This window comes from Bombina bombina, chromosome 7 (genome assembly GCF_027579735.1).
Source record: "Bombina bombina isolate aBomBom1 chromosome 7, aBomBom1.pri, whole genome shotgun sequence".
NCBI classification, from domain to species: Eukaryota; Metazoa; Chordata; class Amphibia; order Anura; family Bombinatoridae; genus Bombina; species Bombina bombina.
In genome coordinates this window covers 17,270,333-17,297,326 of record NC_069505.1, presented here as the reverse complement: position 1 = coordinate 17,297,326, position 26,994 = coordinate 17,270,333, and the positions used below count along the sequence as shown (strand labels likewise).

The 26,994-nt window shown below is 38.3% G+C and overlaps 1 protein-coding gene across 3 annotated transcripts; it reads left to right on the top strand.

Annotated features, from left to right (window-relative positions):
- The first annotated feature begins 291 nt into the window (after positions 1-291).
- LOC128665775 (structural maintenance of chromosomes protein 5-like) lies at positions 292-16,908 on the top strand. Of its 3 annotated transcripts, none has more exons than XR_008403182.1 (2): positions 292-404; positions 16,564-16,908. XR_008403182.1 is itself a non-coding variant. In XM_053719969.1 (2 exons), exons 1-2 carry the CDS (start codon positions 342-344, stop codon positions 16,831-16,833), a joined length of 291 nt encoding a protein of 96 aa, XP_053575944.1. In that variant the 5' UTR covers positions 304-341; the 3' UTR covers positions 16,834-16,908. The 3 variants fall into 3 exon arrangements, 2 of the variants coding, with proteins under 2 accessions (XP_053575944.1, XP_053575943.1); XM_053719969.1 differs by having other exon boundaries at positions 304-362; XM_053719968.1 differs by lacking the exon at positions 292-404 and adding an exon at positions 4,032-4,729.
- Positions 16,909-26,994: the final 10,086 nt, after the last annotated feature.

Sequence of the window (26,994 nt, the reverse complement as noted above, 5' to 3'; positions counted from 1 at the left end):
CTTTCCTGAGTGTAGCGTGAGCACGCTGAACGTAAGAAGGTTTACAAAGGGCACGTACACCCCGGGCTAAACTCCTGACCTGCTATTGGCTTAATGACGTCGTGAAGGGGCGGCCGAATATAAGCAAAGTAGTCTATCTGCAGAGTGGAGCTCCACTCTAGACAGGAAACATGTGACCTCCACTGCATTTTTTTTTCTATTTCAATAAAACTTTAATGTATCAAACAACCAATATGCACAATCATTCAGAAAACGTTTTTTTTTTTTTTTTTAAATAAACTTTAATGTATCAAACAACCAATAGGCACAATTCTGAAAACAAAATTGCATTATTTTGGTTTATGGCGAGTGACATTTATAAGGTTAAGGCAAAGTATAAGCAAATGTAATGATTATTCTGTAAGGTAAAGTATAAGCAAATGTAATGATTATTCTGTTAGGTAAAGTATAAGCAAATGTAATGATTATTCTGTAAGGTAAAGTATAAGCAAATGTAATGATTATTCTGTAAGGTAAAGTATAAGCAAATGTAATGATTATTCTGTTAGGTAAAGTATAAGCAAATGTAATGATTATTCTGTTAGGTAAAGTATAAGCAAATGTAATGATTATTCTGTTAGGTAAAGTATAAGCAAATGTAATGATTATTCTGTTAGGTAAAGTATAAGCAAATGTAATGATTATTCTGTTAGGTAAAGTATAAGCAAATGTAATGATTATTCTGTTAGGTAAAGTATAAGCAAATGTAATGATTATTCTGTTAGGTAAAGTATAAGCAAATGTAATGATTATTCTGTTAGGTAAAGTATAAGCAAATGTAATGATTATTCTGTTAGGTAAAGTATAAGCAAATGTAATGATTATTCTGTTAGGTAAAGTATAAGCAAATGTAATGATTATTCTGTTAGGTAAAGTATAAGCAAATGTAATGATTATTCTGTTAGGTAAAGTATAAGCAAATGTAATGATTATTCTGTTAGGTAAAGTATAAGCAAATGTAATGATTATTCTGTTAGGTAAAGTATAAGCAAATGTAATGATTATTCTGTTAGGTAAAGTATAAGCAAATGTAATGATTATTCTGTTAGGTAAAGTATAAGCAAATGTAATGATTATTCTGTTAGGCAAAGTATAAGCAAATGTAATGATTATTCTGTTAGGTAAAGTATAAGCAAATGTAATGATTATTCTGTTAGGTAAAGTATAAGCAAATGTAATGATTATTCTGTTAGGTAAAGTATAAGCAAATGTAATGATTATTCTGTTAGGTAAAGTATAAGCAAATGTAATGATTATTCTGTTAGGTAAAGTATAAGCAAATGTAATGATTATTCTGTTAGGCAAAGTATAAGCAAATGTAATGATTATTCTGTTAGGTAAAGTATAAGCAAATGTAATGATTATTCTGTTAGGCAAAGTATAAGCAAATGTAATGATTATTCTGTTAGGCAAAGTATAAGCAAATGTAATGATTATTCTGTTAGGTAAAGTATAAGCAAATGTAATGATTATTCTGTTAGGTAAAGTATAAGCAAATGTAATGATTATTCTGTTAGGTAAAGAATAAGCAAATGTAATGATTATTCTGTTAGGTAAAGTATAAGCAAATGTAATGATTATTCTGTTAGGTAAAGTATAAGCAAATGTAATGATTATTCTGTTAGGTAAAGTATAAGCAAATGTAATGATTATTCTGTTAGGTAAAGTATAAGCAAATGTAATGATTATTCTGTTAGGTAAAGTATAAGCAAATGTAATGATTATTCTGTTAGGTAAAGTGTAAGCAAATGTAATGATTATTCTGTTAGGCAAAGTGTAAGCAAATGTAATGATTATTCTGTTAGGCAAAGTGTAAGCAAATGTAATGATTATTCTGTTAGGCAAAGTATAAGCAAATGTAATGATTATTCTGTTAGGTAAAGTATAAGCAAATGTAATGATTATTCTGCTAGGTAAAGTATAAGCAAATGTAATGATTATTCTGTTAGGCAAAGTATAAGCAAATGTAATGATTATTCTGTTAGGTAAAGTATAAGCAAATGTAATGATTATTCTGTTAGGTAAAGTATAAGCAAATGTAATGATTATTCTGTTAGGTAAAGTATAAGCAAATGTAATGATTATTCTGTTAGGTAAAGTATAAGCAAATGTAATGATTATTCTGTTAGGTAAAGTATAAGCAAATGTAATGATTATTCTGTTAGGTAAAGTATAAGCAAATGTAATGATTATTCTGTTAGGTAAAGTATAAGCAAATGTAATGATTATTCTGTTAGGTAAAGTATAAGCAAATGTAATGATTATTCTGTAAGGTAAAGTATAAGCAAATGTAATGATTATTCTGTTAGGTAAAGTATAAGCAAATGTAATGATTATTCTGTTAGGTAAAGTATAAGCAAATGTAATGATTATTCTGTTAGGTAAAGTATAAGCAAATGTAATGATTATTCTGTTAGGCAAAGTATAAGCAAATGTAATGATTATTCTGTTAGGTAAAGTATAAGCAAATGTAATGATTATTCTGTTAGGTAAAGTATAAGCAAATGTAATGATTATTCTGTTAGGTAAAGTATAAGCAAATGTAATGATTATTCTGTTAGGTAAAGTATAAGCAAATGTAATGATTATTCTGTTAGGCAAAGTATAAGCAAATGTAATGATTATTCTGTAAGGCAAAGTATAAGCAAATGTAATGATTATTCTGTTACTCAAAGTATAAGCAAATGTAATGATTATTCTGTTAGGCAAAGTATAAGCAAATGTAATGATTATTCTGTTAGGTAAAGTATAAGCAAATGTAATGATTATTCTGTTAGGCAAAGTATAAGCAAATGTAATGATTATTCTGTTAGGTAAAGTATAAGCAAATGTAATGATTATTCTGTTAGGTAAAGTATAAGCAAATGTAATGATTATTCTGTTAGGTAAAGTATAAGCAAATGTAATGATTATTCTGTTAGGTAAAGTATAAGCAAATGTAATGATTATTCTGTTAGGCAAAGTATAAGCAAATGTAATGATTATTCTGTTAGGTAAAGTATAAGCAAATGTAATGATTATTCTGTTAGGTAAAGTATAAGCAAATGTAATGATTATTCTGTTAGGTAAAGTATAAGCAAATGTAATGATTATTCTGTTAGGTAAAGTATAAGCAAATGTAATGATTATTCTGTTAGGCAAAGTATAAGCAAATGTAATGATTATTCTGTAAGGCAAAGTATAAGCAAATGTAATGATTATTCTGTTAGGCAAAGTATAAGCAAATGTAATGATTATTCTGTTAGGCAAAGTATAAGCAAATGTAATGATTATTCTGTTAGGCAAAGTATAAGCAAATGTAATGATTATTCTGTTAGGCAAAGTATAAGCAAATGTAATGATTATTCTGTTAGGCAAAGTATAAGCAAATGTAATGATTATTCTGTTAGGTAAAGTATAAGCAAATGTAATGATTATTCTGTTAGGTAAAGTATAAGCAAATGTAATGATTATTCTGTTAGGTAAAGTATAAGCAAATGTAATGATTATTCTGTTAGGTAAAGTATAAGCAAATGTAATGATTATTCTGTTAGGTAAAGTATAAGCAAATGTAATGATTATTCTGTTAGGTAAAGTATAAGCAAATGTAATGATTATTCTGTTAGGTAAAGTATAAGCAAATGTAATGATTATTCTGTTAGGTAAAGTATAAGCAAATGTAATGATTATTCTGTTAGGCAAAGTATAAGCAAATGTAATGATTATTCTGTTAGGCAAAGTATAAGCAAATGTAATGATTATTCTGTTAGGCAAAGTATAAGCAAATGTAATGATTATTCTGTTAGGCAAAGTATAAGCAAATGTAATGATTATTCTGTTAGGTAAAGTATAAGCAAATGTAATGATTATTCTGTAAGGTAAAGTATAAGCAAATGTAATGATTATTCTGTTAGGTAAAGTATAAGCAAATGTAATGATTATTCTGTTAGGTAAAGTATAAGCAAATGTAATGATTATTCTGTTAGGTAAAGTATAAGCAAATGTAATGATTATTCTATTAGGTAAAGTATAAGCAAATGTAATGATTATTCTGTTAGGTAAAGTATAAGCAAATGTAATGATTAAGTTATAAATAGATCAGGAAATCACAGGAGTAATTCTTTAGTTTTCATGTACAGGTATACCCCGCTCATACAGCGGGTTAGGGACCGGAGCCCCGCTGTAAAGTGGAAACCGCCTTAAAGTGAAACAAGGCAGTTTAAGCTTTCTTTTCACTTGCCAGTGTGTTTAAAACCTTGAAAACATGTTTGAACTAACATATATTAGGGGTGCAATAGTACTAAGTTTAGTTTAACACTAACACAGCATAGTATTCAAATAGTATTCAATAAACTGTACTGTACCTGTAAAATAGTGACAATTACTGTAGTAAAATTTTCCAGACTATAGCACTGTGACACTGTAATGCTGTAAACAGAGTGAACTGCGTATAACAAAATAGTGCCAGTCACTTTTCTCACAATCTCACAAAGATTACAGCACTGTTTCAAAATCCTTGGAGGTTGAACTTCAGCTCCACAAAGCGCTGTATTAGCGAAGCGCTGTAAAGTGAAGCGCTGTAAAGTGAGGTATACCTGTATTATCTACTGTTTTAAATTAACAATATTGAACTATTTAAAGCTCCACTCTACACAACAAAAATGTGACATCCACAACCTCCATGGGGAAGTTCTCTTTAAACAAGAAGAAGGTTTGCTGCTTTCTTTTTTTACTGTATTTAACCCCTTAGTGACCTGACTGTTGTACCACTTTTTTAGCGTTAGCGACCAAGGCTGTTTTTACATTGCTGCGGTGTTTGTGTTTATCTGTAATTTTCCTCTTACGCCTTTACTGTACCCACACATATTATATACCGTTTTTCTCGCCATAAGATTGACTTTCTACAAATACCATTATTTTCATCATATCATATAATTTTTAATAAATATTTTTATAAATTATGATTAAAAATATTAAAAACCACACTTTTTTTTTTACTTTTACCCCCAAAATCTGTTACGCATCTACAACCCCCGAGAAAACAACATGGCTAAACAGTTTCTTCATTTTGTCCTGAGTTTTGAAATACCCATTTTTCAATTTTTACGATTAACCTTTTTCTCCTTCAGTGACCTTTTAACCCCAACCCTCCCGCTAGATCTACCACTAAGCCTAGATCTAACCCTTCCCCTAGATCTAACCCTTCCCCTAGATCTAACCCTTCCCCTAGATCTTTTTTTTTCTTTTTCAAAAGGTTTATTAATTTTGTACATCAAATACAATTCTAAACAATCAATCTTTCCAGATTTAACAAGGTCATAATATAACATTTTCATAATCTTTACTTTCTGTTTCAACTAATATTTAATAAAATATATATTTGCTATACCTTGACCGCAGAAAAATTAAATCTTATAGGGAGGATACCTGTCAATGAAACATAACAATCATAATAATATAAAAAGGTATTCCTTTTTCCCCTTTCTATTATCAAGAAGAAAGAAAGAAAAAGAAAGAACTAACAAACCTCCTGTCCTTTCCCCTTTTCAACCACAGAAACAACACAAAGAATCTATCTATCTATATTGATACCTTTCCCCCCTGGGTTCTATATAAGAGATAATCAGTTTGAATTTATAACATCTTAAACCGCATAAAAATAACTAAGTTTCTCCCAAAAAAAAAAAAAAAAAAAAAAAAACTTTCTCTCTCCTCTCTTCCCCCCCCCCCTCTGTGTTCTAAACTTAGTCAGGCTCTTCAAAAAGCCATTCCCCTCTCAATCTACAATTTTCCATATAGATTGTATTTTTGAAATTTCCAATTATTTTCTTCTGCTCTTCAATCTCCCTAGTTTTAATCCAGTTCTCCCATTTACTAAAGAAACGTGTTGTATTGATATCAATGTGGTATAGAGTATCTTGTAGTTCTATAAGAAATTGGTGATGAATAATTTCCCCAAGATTCCCAAAGGAGGGTGATTTAACCTGTTTCCATCCTTTTAATATAAGATTCCTTGCTAACAAAATTATCATCGTTATAAATTTCCGATTTTGTAGCTGTTCTTTTTTATAGTGGAAAAAAAAGATCTGTTCTGGTTGTAGGAGCATTTGAGTTTGATAAACTTTGCTCAGCCAGTAATTTATCTTTCCCCAAAATCTTTGTATCTTGGGGCAGAGCCAGAAGCTATGAATCAAGTTTGTCTTTGATTGTCTACATTTAGTACACAGCGTTCCTTCCCCTATACCACCCCATTTGGCAATCTTCTCAGGTGTGATATACACCATCCACATTAATTTTACATGCTGTTCACGCATAGGGATAGCTAATGATGCTTCCTCCACTCTCTCCACGCTTTTTAATATTAGTTGCATGGTTAGATTCGGAAAATACAATTCCCTCCATTTTGCAGTTCCAGTTTCAATATGTTGTTTGTAGTTTATATTATTTATTAGATTGTATAACAGAGATATTGAATATTTGCCACTTTTAATAAGATTAATTACCGGAACTAATGGTGCCAGATCCCAGTTATTCCCTTTTATTTGTATTAGTTTGAGGCAATAATGCCTGATTTGTAAAAATGAAAAAAAATGTTTCTCTGAGAGGAGATATTTATTTTTAATTGTTTCGAAATCTTCAACCTGAATTATACCCTGGTTATTTTTTGTTAGTTGAATAATATTAGATAATCCCTTTTCTTGCCAGACTGAAAATATTTTAGAGGAGAGACCCTGTTTGAATTCTGAGTTTCCTTTAATAGATAAATAACGTGTTGCATAGGGATATATACCTAAATATTTACATGTTCTGTGCCACGCTACAACTGTGTCCCTAAGCAAATCTATTCTTTTGACATATGGTGGGAGATTTTTAACCTCAAGATGGAGAATATTTTTTAAATATAAAGGTTTTATCAATCCATTTTCTATCTCTGGTAAAGTAAAATGATTACTCTCCAAGAGCCAATCTAGAGCAATCTTTGTCACTGCCACCAGATTATATATTATTAAGTTAGGGAGACCCAGGCCCAGATATTCTTTTTTAAGTATTAATTTTTGATGGCTAAGTCTAGGCCTACTATTCGTCCATATATATTCCTTAATTGCCTGGTTAGATATCTTAATCTCGTGTTTCCTAATTAGAAAAGGAATATTCTGAAAAAAATACAATAACCTTGGGAGTGCTATCATCTTAAGTAAATTTATTTTACCAGAGAGAGAAAGTGGAAGAGAGGTCCATCTTTTGAGGGTTTCACAGAATTGTCTAATACCATTGCCAATGTTCAGAGCATACCATTCTGAGGGATCGCTAGATATTTTAACCCCCAGATATGTCATATATTTAGTTACTTCTTTAAATATTTTTGTTTCTGATTTTTGATTTTTTTGAAGCCATAATACTTCAGATTTAGACTGATTAATATGATACCCTGAAAAAGAGCCGTAGTTTTCTATAATCTGGCACATTTTGTTAAAGTTTTTATTTGAATTTCTAGAAAATACCAATAAATCGTCTGCATAGACCGCCAACTGTATTCTCTTACCACCCATCTCAATCCCCTGTATATTGTTTCTCAAAGCAATCAGTAAAGTTTCCAAAGCAATATTAAAAATTAAGGGCGACAGAGGGCATCCCTGCCTTGTTCCTCTTAAGAGGGGGAAGTAGGGTGTTTTGTTACCATTGATAATTATCGCAGCCCTAGACTCACTGTAAAGTTTCTTGATTAAGTTAAGACTATTACCTGTATATCCAAATTTTATAAGAGAAGTAACAAGGTGGTCCCATGTAACAGAATCAAAAGCTTTACTTGCATCCAGTGATACTATTGAACTATCCTCTTTGTTAGCTTTTTTATTATATTTGTCATTATACCACTGGTCTGAGATTGTTAAAAAGACTTTCCTTAAGTTAACATTTGAAGACCTTCCTTTCATGAAACCTGTTTGATCCGAGTGTATTATTGTGTCCAATGAGGCCTGTATCCTTTTAGCTAAAATACTAGTCATTATTTTATAATCAATGTTGAGTAGTGAGATGGGTCTATAAGAGTCTATTAGTTGTGGGTCTTTTCCCGGTTTAGGTATGACTATTATTGTGGATTCGTTAAAGTCAGCTGATGGTTCCAATTGTCCATTCCAGAGCCCATTCAGCAGAGCATTTAATGTAGGGGTTATTTCCTCTATAAGAATTTTGTAAAATTCGGATGGAAGGCCATCCGGACCTGCCGCTTTGTTATTTGCCATTGTTTTGATTATTTGTCTTATTTCATTTTCTGTAATGGGTTCATTAATTTTTGTTAGACAATTACTTTCTAGCTTTGGGACTGTCAAAGATTTCCAAAATGTCTCCTTTATAGTAAAATTAATATGCTGTGCTGAATAGAGCTCCGTAAAATATTCAAGGAAGGCCTTTTGTATGTCCTCTGTCTGGGTCCAAATATGATCTTTATTTTTAATTTTTTTTATAAAACTTTTAGTTTTGTGATTTTTGTCAATTCGTGCTAGAAAGCTGCCTACCTTGTTGCCGTACCTATAAAACTGTGCGCAAGATTTTGTATTTTCTCTAATTTCATTTTGCATAAGGTAATTGTCTCTATCTTTTTTAGCCTGAATATATTGTTGCCAATTATCTGCAGTTTTTGCCTGCATATATCTAGAATATTTGTTAATCAAACAATTAGTTATCTGCTTTCTGTATGCATGTGTTTTTTTAGTTTGTTTTATTTGGTATGCCAGAATTTCGCCTCTTAGTACGGCTTTTGCAGCGTTCCAATATATATGAGTTTTGTCAAAAGAGCTATTGTTAAACTGTTTATATTCAGCCCATTTGGATTTTAGAAAATTTATAAACTTACTATTTTTTGCTAAATATTTTGGAAATAAGAACTGATTGGATTTCCGAGTCTTTTGTTTGGGATCTAATGTAATTGAGATAGGGGCATGGTCTGATATAGTTATTATATCAATAAGTGTTTCCTGGATACAATCTGTAAGGAAATAATCTATTCTAGATAAAGTTTTTTTTTATTTCGAGAGACATGTATACTCTCTTTCATCAGGATGTCTAATTCTATATATATCAATTAATTTTAGATCTTGCTGAAACCTCTTTATAAGAAGGGACTCTCTTTTTCTTCTCGCTATTGTAGATTTATCTAGTAATTTTTGCCTTGTTGCTTGCTCAACATTCCCTCTACTTCTGTCTACTGTAGTATTGGGAGCGATATTAAAATCTCCTCCAATAATTATAGTGTTTGTGGAGTGTATTAGCAGCTTATCTCGCAGTCTTTGCCAGAAGTCTATATCCTCCTCATTTGGGCCATATACATTGCAAATAACAATCTTCCTATCCGCGATTTCAACTTCTAATATGATATATCTTCCTTCCTCGTCTCTCTCTAGTTTGTCAATTTTATATTCTATTGTTTTACTAAACAGAATAGCCACTCCTTTTTTCCTTTGGTGCCCTGTGGTGTATATAACCTCTTTGACCCATCCCCCTTTTAATTTGATAGCCTCTTCCCCTTTTAGGTGTGTTTCCTGCAAGAGCAGTATCTGAGCACCTAATTTTTTTGCGTATCTCAGAATAGATTTACGTTTCATGGGTGATGTAATTCCCCCTATATTCCACGAAACTACTTTAAGACTCATTTTCAGTAATCTGTGGGTTTGCTATTTCTAATGATTCGTCCATAACTATAAAGTGTTTACAAGATAGGACATCCATAATAGCAAACATGAGAGAGAAGAAGAGAAAAAAAAAATATCACTGTGAATTACCAAAACTTCATTAATTCCCTTTATTTCACTGGAGGTCTTCCTCTTTCCTTCCAGTTTCCCCTTGAAGGGGTTTTTTTCCCCATAACTTAATTTTATTCTAAACATTTTTCTAAAATCAAAGTTTGTATACATTACACTCTTTTATGTATTAAACATACAAAGTAAAACCAGTACCAAAAGATTTAAAGAAAACAGGGACAAGGTTCATGTTACAGGGCCTTGTTGTCTTTCTAAGCTATCTTTATGATCTTTGAGAAACTCATTTACTTCCTCTACATCTGTAAATATCCTATTCCCTGTAGTAGTATATATGCTAAGTCTAGCTGGGTATAAAAGTCTGACTCTCCACCCTTCTTGTATTAGTTTGGTACATATTGGCGCAAGAGTTCGCCGTTTATTAGATGTCTCGTAAGAAAAGTCATTAAATAACAAGAGTTTTCTACCCCTATAATTAATTTCTCCATTCGCCTTCCGATAAGCATTCATAATTTTGTTTTTTTCCTGAAAATTCAGCAGTTTCATAATAACCGGTCTACCTGTTTTATTCCTTCCCTCCTCTTGTCTTTCTGAGCCTATTCTGTGTATTCTCTCAATTGTTATATTTTGAGTTTCTACTCCAATGTTTAATAGACCCATTAAATCTACCTCCACAAATCTCTTAAGATCTTTCTCCTGGATATCCTCTGTCAGGCCAATAAGACGCAGGTTATTTCTTCTGGCCCTGTTTTCTAGGTCCTCAAGTTTATTTTTCATATTTTCAATCTGGGTGGACATAGTGCGTAGTGTCTGTTCCCTCTGTAGGGCCCCATCCTCAATATCTGATATTCTTTGTTCTGCATATGTGAGTCTGGTTGCAAATTGTTTTACTTCAAGTGTTAGTGAGGTGATATTATTTTGAATTAAGTCAAACTTGGGTGTAAAAAGTGCGTCAAGCTGCTTAATTAATTCTTCATTGTTAGAGCTTTGTGCAAGATTTATTTCCCCCATTCCCCCCTGTGCTTCTTGTGAAATTCTATTCCCTTTTTTTTCTTGATTTTTACTTCGGGAAGACATACCTGGTGAAGTGATTTTACTTTTGTTTAAGTATTTTTCCATAAATATATGTGTTCTCCTCCTTTACCCCTCAGTTAAGTGATATCCTCTTGTGTTTAAAAAGTGGGACTATATATTAGTAAATAATACCTGACTGTGTGATTGATATTGAGGAATTTTTAGGCCCACCTCTATTAGTAAGAGGGTGCAGATTATTTTTCCAAATTAAATTAAATTATAGACTGCCCCTTTAAGTAAGCATAGACGTACTTATTCGTGTTTGCTATTTTCCCTTCTACCTTGAGCTATCTAAGCTGGGTATATGATGTTCAGATTTTACTTGTAGCTAACAAGTGTGCGGGCCTTCACCAGGCTAATTTAGAATCTTAACGCCTACTTAGATGGGGAGGTTATATATGAATGCGTTTAAATTATACCTTCCAAAGTTTTAGTACTATCTGTACCAAACCTATTTTACATAATTTCTTACATTCAGGCTTAGTCCGAATTACTTTTGTTTACTTTTACCACAGTCTCTAAGAGCAAGTTCATAAAGAATAGTTCAGTGTTAAACTAGTTTTGTCAAGTTGAGACTTGGAAGTGAGGTTTTTCTACTATTACGGACTGTTTATAACTTATAGAGTTTTAATGACCCTACTTTAACTCTCCTCTTCTACCAAGCCTTATTTACAGGGCTTTGTGTACAGTCGAAAAATATGAATACTTAGAAAAATGTAGAACCTTAGCCCTAAAAAAAAAAAAAAAAAGACACTAATAGATTTCTATTGCTTATAAAGTATAAAGCAAAGCTAGCACTTGCTAGTTTGAAACCTGAAATGATTTTTTTTATCTTGGGGAGTAAAGCTAGCTCAATTGTCTATTATCACCTTTGCTTTAAACCCTATATTGTTTTGCAAAGTACAGCACACCAAAATATCCTAGATATCTAAACATAAGACATGTATGGTGTCACTTAATATTGCAATCATATACATTTTTATCATGGTTTTTAGCCCTATACCAAAATTATCAGTCAAAAAGAAAGAACAACAAAGATCATGAGTGATACAACTCTTTTAACCCTGGGTTACCCCCGGGGCATATTCGGTGAGAGTTCCTTTAACCGGTATCTTTATGCAAGAAAACTAATTGTTCCACTACTGGTATTATTATAGCAGATGTTACTTGAAAATGTTTATAAATCCCACATCTTTTTGTAGTAAGTAAACAATGGAAAAAGAAAGAAAGCAGTTCTCTGGGCTTTCTTTTTCCTTCTTCTCTTTTTTTCTTTTTCCTTCTTTCTCCTCCCCCTCTCTCACTCCTGTTCTCTTTCTTTCCTTTATTTCCAACAGCAAGCCCAGCTATTAGTCTATGTTTTTAAAAAGTCTCCTTTTCTTTTTCCTCTCTCTTTCCCCTTTTAGACCAATTGCTTGCTTTGCTTTCCTTTGTAAGTGCTCTCTTTACCCTGCTTTCTTACAGGGGAGACATTAAAGGGCCATAATACCCAAATGTTTAAACACTTGAAAGTGATGCAGCATAGCTGTGAAATGCTGACTAGAAAATATCACTTGAACATCTCTATGTAAAAAAGAAAGATATTTTACCTCAAAAGTTCCCCAGTAGCCACCTCCCATTGTAAAGGATTTCTAAGCAGCATTTTAGTGTGTTTGTCCTGGGACATCTGAAGGGACTAGCATCGTGCACTCTCATATTATTTCACCAATCAGGTAAAGGAAGCTTACTATGAAATCTCATGAGAGTTAAGTCAAATCTCATGAGATCACAGTAAGAGTTCATGACCTCAGCACTGCTGATGCTGATTGGCTGCTGTTCATTTCTTCATTTTTTTAAATTTGTTTACCTGCAGCTGGGAGCAGCTGAGTATAACTTTTTACACAGAACTTACTCTGCTGAGCTGAGGAGATTGTGAGGTAAAATATCTTCCTTTTTTACATAGAGATGCTCAGGTGATATTTTCCTGTCAGCTTTTTACAGTTATACTGCATCAGTTTCAAGTGATTTAGCATATGAGTATTATGTCCCTTTAATTGTTCATGAACTGGTAATCTTCATTCAGAACTTTTACTCTTCTGGGGGTTGCGCTGCACTAAGAGGGGTGAGGGGGGGGATGAGTAACCTATGTCAGGCTCTACTCTTGCAGGAGCTCTAATATATTCACAATATGGCTCTACACCTGACACCCCCCCTCTACCATTTGTATGCAGTCACTGTTTCAGCAAAGTTATTGAATAAAAACAAATCCAAACTTATCTTGTTCTGTAGAGATGTTTCTGGAATCTGTGGTTCCACCGCACAGCAGGACTTTCTCTCCTGCTACTCCTCCAAGTATGTAGACTTACTGGCAGGTCGAGGTGATGTTGTGCTCAGGATCCCTTTAGCCTGTGTCCTGAGCTAACAGACAAGAAACACTTGTCTCCTTTCCTCCTGGGGCAAGAAGTTGATGTCTGTGACACCTTTCCCACTGCTATATCCGCTCACCAACTGCTCCTTGGGTCCTGGCGGGCAGCGTGTGTCTCTGGGGGCTCTTAGGACAGTCACTGTAGATGGGCCTTATAGGCCGATGTCAGCAGGCTCTGCAGGGCTGTCAGCCTCCTTTCCGGCAACTACGGGTCCTGGGCTGGGTGGTTTCGGCCCGCCTATAGGCACTCGATGCCGCGGCTCCTTTCTTAGGCCTCTGGAAGCAGGCAGCGTACTTCACACGCGTCTGCTTGCTTAGCCCCTCCTACCGTAAGTCTTTCCCTTCCCCTAGATCTAACCCTACCCCTAGATCTAACCCTCCCCCTAGATCTAACCCTCCCCCTAGATCTAACCCTCCCCCCTAGATCTAACCCTCCCCCCTAGATCTAACCCTCCCCCCTAGATCTAACCCTCCCCCTAGATCTAACCCTCCCCCTAGATCTAACCCTCCCCCTAGATCTAACCCTCCCCCCTAGATCTAACCCTCCCCCCTAGATCTAACCCTCCCCCCTAGATCTAACCCTCCCCCTAGATCTAACCCTCCCCCTAGATCTAACCCTCCCCCTAGATCTAACCCTCCCCCTAGATCTAACCCTCCCCCTATATCTAACCCTCCCCCTAGATCTAACACTAAGCCTAGATCTAACCCTCCCCCTAGATCTAACCCTCCCCCTAGATCTAACCCTCCCCCCTAGATCTAACCCTCCCCCTAGATCTAACCCTCCCCCCTAGATCTAACCCTCCCCCCTAGATCTAACCCTCCCCCTAGATCTAACCCTACCCCTAGATCTAACCCTCCCCCTAGATCTAACCCTCCCCCTAGATCTAACCCTACCCCTAGATCTAACCCTCCCCCTAGATCTAACCCTCCCCCTAGATCTAACCCTCCCCCCTAGATCTAACCCTCCCCCTAGATCTAACCCTCCCCCTAGATCTAACCCTCCCCCTAGATCTAACCCTCCCCCTAGATCTAACCCTACCCCTAGATCTAACCCTACCCCTAGATCTAACCCTCCCCCTAGATCTAACCCTCCCCCTAGATCTAACCCTCCCCCTAGATCTAACCCTCCCCCTAGATCTAACCCTCCCCCTAGATCTAACACTAAGCCTAGATCTAACCCTCCCCCTAGATCTAACCCTCCCCCTAGATCTAACCCTCCCCCCTAGATCTAACCCTCCACCTAGATCTAACCCTCCCCCCTAGATCTAACCCTCCCCCCTAGATCTAACCCTCCCCCTAGATCTAACCCTCCCCCTAGATCTAACCCTCCCCCTAGATCTAACCCTCCCCCTAGATCTAACCCTACCCCTAGATCTAACCCTCCCCCTAGATCTACCACTAAGCCTAGATCTACCACTAAGCCTAGATCTAACCCTTCCCCTAGATCTAACCCTACCCCTAGATCTACCACTAAGCCTAGATCTAACCCTAACCCTAGATCTAACCCTCCCCCTAGATCTACCACTAAGCCTAGATCTAACCCTAACCCTACATAACTATTTATTTTTATTATTTTTACTATTTAATTTTTTTTCATCTGTTACAACTGCCGTCCTTAAGGAGATAAAGGGATAGTAAATTCAAAATTTAACTTGCATGATTCAGATAGAACCTGTCATTTTAAGACACTTATAAATTCACATCTATTTTTAAATGTGCTTTGTTCTCTTGTTATCCCTTGCTGAAAGAGAATACGCACATATTCAACACTAGTGGGAGCTAGCTGCTGATTTTTGCCTGCACACATTTGTCTTTTGCGATTGGATGACTATGGCTCCGTTCGGGCAGCGCTCCAAGCAAACTGGGACTCGCTTGTAGCGTTTTCCTCACATTTGCAAGTGAGATGCCTGGCGTTTTTTGAGTGCTCTGATGACGTAAGTCCCAGCGCTTCCATCGTGCTGGAAAAGCTGTCACTTTTCAGAGCAAGCTCAGACGCTTGGCAACATGGCAGCCTCCACACACGTTTTGCTGTGGAGGCTGCCATGTTTTTATAAGCAGCAGAGGAGGGACAGGTGAGGCGGATAAGTCTGACAGCAGCATTTAGTACGGGGCAAATTGGAGATAGGTTAAGTAAGCCCTGTACTAAATGCTGCTGTCAGGCTTATCCTGTGTTATGCTGAGAATTGTTTCCCCAGTGTCTCTGGTTTCCCCTGCCTCTCGGCAAACATCAGAACTCTGACCCACCTCCATTCAGCTGCTCTCAGCTCAGCACCTGTACTATTATTAGCTTAATGTGGCAGGATAAGCTACAGGGGCTGAGCTGAGAACAGCTGAATGAAGGTGGGTCAGAGTTACAATGTTTGCCCTGTGCTAAATGCTGCTGTCATGCTTATCCGGTGTTATGCTGAGAATTGTTTCCCCAGTGTCTCTGGTTTCCCCTGCCTCTCGGCAAACATCAGAACTCTGACCCACCTCCATTCAGCTGCTCTCAGCTCAGCACCCGTACTATTATTAGCTGAATGGGGCAGGATAAGCTACAGGGGCTGAGCTGAGAACAGCTGAATGAAGGTGGGTCAGAGTTCCAATGTTTGCCCTGTACTAAATGCTGCTGTCATGCTTATCCAGTGTTATGCTGAGAATTGTTTCCCCAGTGTCTCTGGTTTCCCCTGCCTCTCGGCAAACATCGGAACTCTGACCCACCTCCATTCAGCTGCTCTCAGCTCAGCACCTGTAGTATTATTAGCTTAATGTGGCAGGATAAGCTACAGGGGCTGAGCTGAGAACAGCTGAATGAAGTTGGGTCAGAGTTCCGATGTTTGCCGAGAGGCAGGGGAAACCATTCTCGAACAACGGTGTTGTGTAAACAGCTTAAATAAAAATAATCCTCCACTAATAAAGAGAGACACAATTTAAACATTTTTACAGTCAGCTACAAGGGAGCTTATTTAAAAACGTTCATTATTGTGCAGCAGATCCCTTTGCGCATGCAATAGTTTTCTCTAAGCTCCCTTGCTTGTGACGTCACCTAGCGCCACGTCATCGCTGGAAGTGAAGCGCCTCCACTAGCTCCTGAGCGCTGCCCGAACGCGGCCTATATGTGTTCATCTTGCTGCCAGTAGTGCAATGTTGTTCCTTCAGCAAAGGATAACAAGAGAACGAAGCAGATTTTATAATAGAAGTAAATTGGAAACTACATGTTCTTTCTGATTTATAAAAGTCTGTTTTTGACTTGAGTGTCCCTTAAATGATTTTTTTATGAAAATAACAGTTTTGATTCTGACTATGACTAAGTTTCCTCCCATGTGCTTGACACAGGAGCCAGCAATCATTAAAGATCTACACATTGCTATACAATGGGTTGTCAAGAATGAGGCACTGTTCTGTGGGCGCATAACCATGCCAAGTTATGTGTCAATGGATGAAGATGACCGCCAGAAGCCCATAGATAACGTGATGCAAAGAGAAGAACCAGAAGCAAGGGAGCCATTCCTCTTTGTATTTCAGCACAGAGAAGATATGGAGTTGTTTTTGCAGGCATGTCTTGACCAACAGGGCCTCCAAGTTAATGCCATGTTCAACAAATGACTGATGGACAAGGGGTGGTGGTGTGTTTCTGTTTAAATTATTGATAATAATAAAAAAATAAGATAATTAACACCATTTCTGAGTCAGTGCTTTAATAACAAACTACCACAAGTATGAAGGTACAAGATAATTATAGGTAACAGTATATATATATATATAGCAGTAGCCTATTGTTGCTTCTGCTTTCATAGTATAAGGTTAGGGTTATAAGTTCAAATGGTTTCTGACCTTGATTGAACACGATTCTCCAGAGCTCCGGGGAACAGCAAGAAAGCACACAAGCACAGAGAGTGTTTCTCACTAGTTCCGTTTACTGTAAGTATACACAGCAGTTATATAGCAGTCTCGCATCATGAGGCTACAGGAAATGCAGTTAGAGGAGTAACATAAAATGTCCATATATGTCTATCTAAGAAACATGTTAAAGGAAGTTGTGGGTGTTGTTTGCTGTATTACAGACAATCATATGAGTTTCAAAATGCCCTCATGTGTCGGTTACAAGTCACCCACTAACATAATATACCCATCAACACACAGACACATAAAACACACAAAGACATAGAGACACACACACACCCTCACTGAGACATCCAGAGAAAACAGAGAGACATACACTCTGAGAGAGACACCCAAAGAAACTGCACATACATACACACACCCTCACAGAGACAACCAAAGAAAACACACAGACATACTCACCCACCCTCAAAGAGACATCCACATTAAAAAAAAAAGTCATACACATCCACCCTCACAGATGCATCAAGAGGAAATACACAAAGACATACATACACACACCCTCACAGGGACACAAATAGAAAAAGCACAAAGACATACTCACACACCCTCACAGACATACACAGATAATGCACAAAGACATATACACCCACTCTCACAGAGAGACCAACAACAAAACAGTGTGTGACATGCATGATAAAAAAAATTTGCAGAAATTAAGAGATCACTTTTTAAACAATCAGATTTGCAAATGTGCAAACAAAAATTAAACTCTATAAATTCAAAATTGTAGATTAATGTTATCGGTAGATGGTTAGATGAAGAAAAGTACTTTTAAAAGGTTGACATATGTTTGTGTTTTTTCCCCCAAACAAGAGCAACACTTCAATTATGGTGTAAACATGTTCCCATCTGTCAGCTGTACTTATGGATTTTGAAAATGCTGTACTCTATATGGTCTTGGTGGAACCATAAGCCGTGGCACTAGGTCTCATACCATTAGATATGGTTAAATGCATGATTTAGGCTCGTTTGTATGTATTTCAAAATTAAGTCAGCTGTAGTGCAAACTGAACAGTGTTAAGTTAACCTGTATCATTTGAAACACTGAGAAATCTTAGTTTGAAAGTATAACTTTTTATGCATATGTAAAAAATCATAGATAAAATGCCTCCTTGCATCTGTAAAGTCCTTGCATAAAGGGGCAGTAAACTGAAATGTAGTTAAAATGTATATATTACAAAAAAAATATCTTTCAAAAGGGCAACTACCATTTGTGTATTAAGGAGGAAACCTTTATGCATGGCTTTAAATATAGAATTTCTACAGCATTGTCAAATAATCATAAATACACTGCTGCAGATTGCTAAAAAAATAAATGTTTTTATGGACCCCTGGCCCCACCATACTACTACCACACTGAAGTTACAATACAAAATTGCACAAAGAAATAAAAACAAATTACTATGTAAGTCCTACCTCCTCTGCAAATGAAAGTGCTCTGCCATCTGACTCAGACACACACTGTACAAACTTAAAGGGCTACTGGACCCACATTTTTTCTTTTATGATTCAGATAGAGCATGCAATTTTAAGCAGCTTTATAATTTATTCCTATTATAATTTTTTATTTGTTCTCTTGCTATCTTTATTTGAAAAGTTAGGAATGAAAGCTTTGGAGCATGACTATTTTTTGTTCAGTACCCTGGATAGAGCTTGCTAATTGGTGCCTGCATTTAGCCATCCAATAAGCAAGCGTAACCCAGGTTCTCAAACTAACATGGGCCGGCTCAAACGCTTTTATTTCTGCTTTTTCAGATAAATATAGGAAGAGAACGAAGAAAATTTTATAATAGAAGTAATTTAAAAAGCTGCTTAAAATTGCTGCTGTATCTGAATCTAGAATGAAAAAAAATTGTGTTTAGTATCCTTTTAAGTGCCAAGTCTGTCTCACTACGCATAGTGGTTTAGTGCACACTCAAAAATCCTCTCAAATGCTAATGCTTTACTCATTTTAATAAAATTGACCACACTCAGTAGCACTCTGCTGTAGTACCCTCTGGTGGCTGCCAAAATTATTTAAAGAAAATAATAGTTGTTCTTGCCTCATGGGGAACCCTGGCCCATTTGGCCCCTGACAGGAGTCACCCCTGTAACCCCCTGATGGCACCCAGGTGTGATTTATGGAGATGATGTATTTATAACTTACAATAATCATTACTTTTGCTTATACTTTTGCCCTAACAGAACATAAGTTAATGTAAAGAATGTGCTTATTTAACCTTATTAATAACAATCAGCATAAACCACTGTGAATGAACATTAAGAACAGGAAAGCAAAATATTTAGTTTTCTGAATTATTGTGTCTATTGATTGTTACGTTAAAGTCCATTTAAAAAAATAAATAAATATTGAGTGGAGGTCAAATGTTTCCTATCTTGAGTGGAGCTCCAGTGTGGCACAAGTTTGTTTGCCATATAAAGCGTTGGTTCAGGCTTAGAACATATATCCACACAGAAATGAGTGTCGCAAATAATTTTAAACCTTTTTAAATACAAGTTACTTTAAAAAAAGGTAAAATATATTCAGTGGCAAGGTTGGCACAAGTTTGTTTGCCATATAAAGCATTGGGTCAGGCTTAGAACTTAAAAATAAGAAGTGGTTCATGCCCTGTATATATGCACACAGAAATGAGTGACTCATCGGATTTCAACCCTTTTTAAATACCAGTTACTTATTCAGAAAAGGTAAAATATATGAAGTGGCCAGGTTGGCACAAAAAAAATGCTATAATAAGCATTGAAAATATGTATATTCTATGAAGATGTTCATGCCGAGTATATATCATCACAGAAATAAGTGACCAAAAGGGTTTTAACACTTAAAATACCAGTTACTTATTCAGAAAAGGTAAAATATATGAAGTGGCCAGGTTGGCACCAGAAAATTGCTATAAAAAGCATTGGGCACGGCTGAAAATATGTATATTCTATGAAGATGTTCATGCCGAGTATATATCATCACAGAAATAAGTGACCAAAAGGATTTTAACACTTAAAATACCAGTTACTTATTTAGAAAAGGTAAAATATATGAAGTGGCAAGGTTGGCACCAGATTGTTTGATATAAAAAGCATTGTGACAGGCTGAAAACATGTATATCCTATAGAGAGGCTTATGCCATGTATATAAGCACACATTAATGAGCGTTCCAAAGGATTTTATAAGTTTTTAAATACCAATTACTTATTTAGAAAAGGTAAAATATATGAAATGGCAAGGTTGCCTGCAATTGTTTTGCTATAAAAAGCGTTGGGCCAGGTTGATAACATGTCTATTCTATAATGGGGTTCATGCCCTCTATATATCCACACATAAATTAGTGGGCCAAATGATTAGTGGGCCAAATGATTTTAACCCTTTTTAAATACCTTTACTTAATAAGATAAGATAAAATATATGAAGTTGCAAAGTTGGCACCAGATTGTTTGCATTGGGCCATGCTGAAAATATTTGTCTATTCTATGATGAAGTTCATGCCGAGTATTTATCATCACAGAAATGAGTGACCCAAAAGGATTTTAACTCTTTTTAAAATAACAGTTACTTTTTGAAAACATAACCAAATTTGTTCCACATTTGCTATCTGTTTATTGCAATACTAGCGTTAAAGTCCGTGTAGACGGTCAAAAATGTGTCCAACTTACTAACCACTCCCTTATTTACCCACCTCTCCCTCCGAGAACCTTTGCCTACCATCTGACCCCCCCATCCACTCAGATCTCCTCTCTCTTATCCCCCCTCCCTCCTTCACCCTCCCTGCCACTTTCAACATCTAATTTTCTGCAGCGCAGAGGTACCACCCGCTCCCGTCTATATCTATCACCAATCCCTCTATCACTATCCATATATCCCTCTATCCCTCTATTGCTATGTCCATCTATCCCTATCCATCTATACCTCTATCTCTATTCCTCTATCTCTATCCCTATCTCCCTATACCTATATCCATTTATCTCTATCCATCTATCACTATCCTTCTATCCCTATCTTAACATATTTTTTTTATGCAGCGCAGTGGTCCCAGCCCCTCCAGCGATGGGGCTCCCACCTGCCTCCCTCCTTACCCTCCCACGCCACCGATTGGCACCACCGCTGCACAATACAGAAAGGGACACAGATTGCAGAAATGCCTCAATATTGAGGCATAGTGCATTACCATTTTCTAAGCAACCATTGCAGAGAGGGCCAGTGATGGTGCCGATCGTTGGTGGCGTGCCAAGGATAGGAGGGAGGCAGGTGGGTGGCCCATCACTGGAGGGAGGAGGAAGAAGGCAGTAGGGTGTGTGAGAGGGGCAGGAGCGGGTGGGAACGCTTATACTACGGAAAAAGTTGGAAGCTGGAAGGAGGGAGAGGGGGATAATAGATTAGTAAAATAAACTGGGAGAGGGTAGAGTGGTAAGGGAATGAGGGTGGGCAAATACACTACAGATTTTATTTTATATATCTACTGTATATAAAAAAATAAAAGCAAATAAATATAGTAAAATGGCTACTGGCAGACAGCTGAAAGTACATAACATGTACGCTAAAAGGTAGAAGGGGGGGGGGGGGTCTGAACAAAGGAGATCCCAGAGAAGCATTTACAACCATTTGTGCTATAATTGCACAAGCTGTTTGTAAATAATTTCAGTGATAAACCCAAAGTTTGTGAAAAAGTAAAAAAAAAGTTTTTATTTGATCGCATTTGGCGGTGAAATGGTAGCATGAAATATAGCAAAATGGACCTAGATCAATACTTTGGGTTGTCTACTACACTAAAGCGAAAATTAAACATACAAGCCCCCTACAAGCTAATGAATTAACACCTTCACTGCTGGGCATAAACAAGTGTGGTGCGCAGCAGCATTTAGCTGCCTTCTAATTACCAAAAAGCAATCCCAAAGCCATAAATGTCTGCTATTTCTGAACAAAGGGGATCCCAGAGAAGCATTTACAACCATTTGTGCTACAATTGCATAAGCTGTTTGTAAATAATTTCTGTGAGAAACCTCAAGTTTGTGAAAAAGTGAACAATTTTTTTGTATTTTATTGCATTTGGCGGTGAAATGAAATATACCAAGATGGGCCTAGATCAATACTTTGGGTTGTCTACTACACTAAAGGTAAAATTAACCCTACAAACTCACTATAAGCTACTGAATTAATTCCGTCAATACTGGGCATAAGTGTGGTGCACAGCAGCATTTACCGGATTTCTAATTACAAAAAAGCAACCCCAAAGCCATATAAGTCTGCTATTTCTGAACAAAGGGGATCCCAGAGAAGCATTTACAACCATTTGTGCCATGATTACACAAGCTGTTTGTAAATAATTTCAGTGAGAAAAATAAATTTTGTTAAAAAATAAACATTTTTTTTGTATTTGATCGCATTTGGCGGTGAAATGGTGGCATGAAATATACCAAAATGGGCCTAGATCAATACTTTGGGATGTCTTATAAAATAAAATATATACATGTCAATGGATATTCAGAGATTCCTGAAAGATATCAGTGTCCCAATGTAACTAACGCTAATTTTGAAAAAAAGTGGTTTGGAAATAGCAAAGTGCTACTTATATTTATTGCCCTATAACTTGCAAAAAAAGCAAAGAACATGTAAACATTGGGTATTTCTAAACTCGGGACAAAATTTAGAAACTATTTAGCGTGGGTGTTTTTGGTGATTGTAGATGTGTAACAGATTTTGGGGGTCAAAGTTAGAAAAAGTGTGTTTTTTTCAATTTTTTCCTCATATTTTATATTTTTTTATAGGAAATTATAAGATATGATGAAAATAATGGTATCTTTAGAAAGTCCATTTAGTGGCGAGAAAAACGGTATATAATATGTGTGGGTACAGTAAATGACTAAGAGGAAAATTACAGCTAAACACAAACACTGCAGGAATGTAAAAATAGCCCTGGTCCTTAAGGGAAAGAAATTGTAACAATGGTCTGGTGGTCACTAAGGGGTTAATGTTCACTCACAGTGGTTACCTTATAAATCACAATCTGCATAAAACACTGTGAATGAACATTAAAGGGACAGTCTAGGCCAAAATAAACTTTCATGATTCAGATAGAGCATGTCATTTTAAACAATTTTCCAATTTACTTTTATCACCAATTTTGCTTTGTACTCTTGGTATTCTGAGTTGAAAGCTTAACCTAGGAGGTTCGTATGCTAATTTCTTAGACCTTGAAGGCCACCTCTTTCAGATTGCATTTTAACAGTTTTTCACCACTAGAGGGTGTTAGTTCACGTATTTCATATAGATAACACTGTGCTCGTGCACAAGAAGTTATCTGGGAGCTGGCACTGATTGGCTAGACTGCAAGTCTGTCAAAACAAATGAAAAAAGGGGCAGCTTGCTGAGGCTTAGATACAAGATAATCACAGAGGTTAAAAGTATATTATTATAACTGTGTTAGTTATGCAAAACTGGGAAATGGGTAATAAAGGGATTATCTATCTTTTAAAACAATAAAAATTCTGGTGTAGACTGTCCCTTTAAGAGCAAGAAAGCTACAAAATGTTTTGTTTTCATAATCATTGTCACAGTCTATAGCTTGTTTGTTACATTAAAGTTGATTAAAAAAAAAAAAAAAGCTTTGAGTGGAGGTCACATGTTTCCTGTCTAGAGTGGAGCTCCACTCTGCAGTTGGACCCTTCTCAAAGTGGAAGGACTGACAATGACATGGAAAATTATGCTTCAACGCTTTGAATATTAACAACTTTATTAACAATAACATTAAAGCAGATCGTGTTTTTATTTATAACCCCAAACCTGGAGTATTAAATAGTACAGGGGGACTAAAGGTCCAGGGGTCTGATCTGAGGTCTGATGTGAGTAGGTGACTGACAGAGGGGCTACAGGGCCAGGGGTCTGATCTGAGGTCTGATGTGGTTATGTGACTGACAGAGGGGCTGCAGGGCCAGGGGTCTGATCTGAGGTCTGATGTGTGTATGTGACTGACAGGGGGGCTACAGGGCCAGGGGTCTGATCTGAGGTCTGATGTGTGTATGTGACTGACAGAGGGGCTGCAGGGCCAGGGGTCTGATCTGAGGTCTGATTTGGGTATGTGACTGACAGAGGGGCTGCAGGGCCAGGGGTCTGATCTGAGGTATGATGTGGGTGTGTCACTGACAGAGGGGTTGCAGGGCCAGGGGTCTGATCTGAGGTCTCATGTAGGTACGTCACTGACAGAGGGGTTGCAGGGCCAGGGGTCTGATCTGAGGTCCGATGTGGGTATGTAACTGACAGAGGGGCTGCAGGGCCAGGGGTCTGATCTGAGGTCTGATGTGTGTATGTGACTGACAGAGGAGCTACAGGGCCAGGGGTCTGATCTGAGGTCTGATGTGTGTATGTGACTGACAGAGGGGCTGCAGGGCCAGAGGTCTGATCTGAGGTCTGATGTGAGTATGTGACTGACAGGGGGTTGCAGGGCCAGGGGTCTGATCTGAGGTCTGATGTGGGTATGTAACTGACAGAGGGGCTGCAGGGCCAGGGGTCTGATCTGAGGTCTGATGTGTGTATGTGACTGACAGAGGGGCTGCAGGGGTGTCTAATCTGAGGTCTGATGTGAGTATGTGACTGACAGAGGGGCTGCAGGGACAGGGATCTGTTCTGAGGTCTGATGTGTGTATGTGACTGACAGAGGGGCTGCAGGGGTGTCTAATCTGAGGTCTGATGTGGGTATGTGACTGACAGAGGGGCTGCAGGGACAGGGATCTGTTCTGAGGTCTGATGTGTGTATGTGACTGACAGAGGGGTTGCAGGGCCAGGGGTCTGATCTGAGGTCTGATGTGGGTATGTGACTGACAGAGGGGTTGCAGGGCCAGGGGTCTGATCTGAGGTCTGAAGTGGGTATGTGACTGACAAAGGGGTTGCAGGGTCAGGGGTCTTATCTGAGGTCTGATGTGGGTATGTGACTGACAGAGGGGCTACAGGGCCAGGGGTCTGATCTGAGGTATGTGGGTATGTGACTGACAGAGGGTCTGCAGGGCCAGGGGTCTGATCTGAGGTCTGATGTGGGTATATGACTGACAGAGGGGCTACAGGGCCAGGGGTCTGATCTGAGGTATGTGGGTATGTGACTGACAGAGGGTCTGCAGGGCCAGGGGTCTGATCTGATGTCTGATGTGGGTATGTGACTGACAGAGGGGTTGCAGGGCCAGGGGTCTTATCTGAGGTCTGATGTGGGTATGTGACTGACAGAGGGTTTGCATGGCCAGGGGTCTGATCTTAAGTCTGATGTGGTTATGTGACTGACAGAGGGGTTGCAGGGCCAGGGGTCTGATCTGAGGTCTGATGTGGGTATCTGAATGACAGAGGGGCTGCAGGGCCAGGGGTCTGATCTGAGGTCTGATGTGGGTATGTGACTGACAGAGGGGCTACAGGGCCAGGGGTCTGATCTGAGGTATGTGGGTATGTGACTGACAGAGGGTCTGCAGGGCCAGGGGTCTGATCTGAGGTCTGATGTGGGTATATGACTGACAGAGGGGCTACAGGGCCAGGGGTCTGATCTGAGGTATGTGGGTATGTGACTGACAGAGGGTCTGCAGGGCCAGGGGTCTGATCTGAGGTCTGATGTGGGTATGTGACTGACAGAGGGGTTACAGTGCTAGGTCTGATGTGGGTATGTGACTGACAGAGGGGCTGCAGGTCCAGGGGTCTGATCTGAGGTCTGATGTGGGTATCTGAATGACAGAGGGGCTGCAGGGCCAGGGGTCTGATCTGAGGTCTGATGTGGGTATGTGACTGACAGAGGGGCTGCAGGGCCAGGGGTCTGAGCTGAGGTCTGATGTGGGTATCTGAATGACAGAGGGGCTGCAGGGCCAGGGGTCTGATATGAGGTCTGATGTGGGTATGTGACTGACAGAGGGGCTGCAGGGCCAGGGGTCTGATCTGAGGTCTGATGTGGGTATGTGACTGACAGAGGGGCTGCAGGGCCAGGGGTCTGATCTGAGGTCTGATGTGGGTATGTGACTGACAGAGGGGCTACAGGGCCAGGGGTCTGATCTGAGGTATGTGGGTATGTGACTGACAGAGGGTCTGCAGGGCCAGGGGTCTGATCTGAGGTCTGATGTGGGTATGTGACTGACAGAGGGGTTACACTGCTAGGTCTGATGTGGGTATGTGACTGACAGAGGGGCTGCAGGTCCAGGGGTCTGATCTGAGGTCTGATGTGGGTATCTGAATGACAGAGGGGCTGCAGGGCCAGGGGTCTGATCTGAGGTCTGATGTGGGTATGTGACTGACAGAGGGACTGCAGGGCCAGGGGTCTGATCTGAGGTCTGATGTGGGTATGTGACTGACAGAGGGGGTGCAGGGCCAGGGGTCTGATCTGAGGTCTGATGTGGGTATGTGACTGACAGAGGGGCTACAGGGCCAGGGGTCTGATCTGAGGTATGTGGGTATGTGACTGACAGAGGGTCTGCAGGGCCAGGGGTCTGATCTGAGGTCTGATGTGGGTATGTGACTGACAGAGGGGTTACAGTGCTAGGTCTGATGTGGGTATGTGACTGACAGAGGGGCTGCAGGTCCAGGGGTCTGATCTGAGGTCTGATGTGGGTATCTGAATGACAGAGGGGCTGCAGGGCCAGGGGTCTGAGCTGAGGTCTGATGTGGGTATGTGACTGACAGAGGGGTTACAGTGCTAGGTCTGATGTGGGTATGTGACTGACAGAGGGGCTGCAGGGTCAGGGGTCTGATCTGAGGTCTGATGTGGGTATGTGACTGACAGAGGGGCTGCAGGGCCAGGGGTCTGATCTGAGGTCTGATGTGGATATGTGACTGACAGAGGTGCTACAGGGCCAGGGGTCTGACCAGAGATATGATGTGGGCATGTAACGGACAGAGGGGCTGCAGGGCTAGGG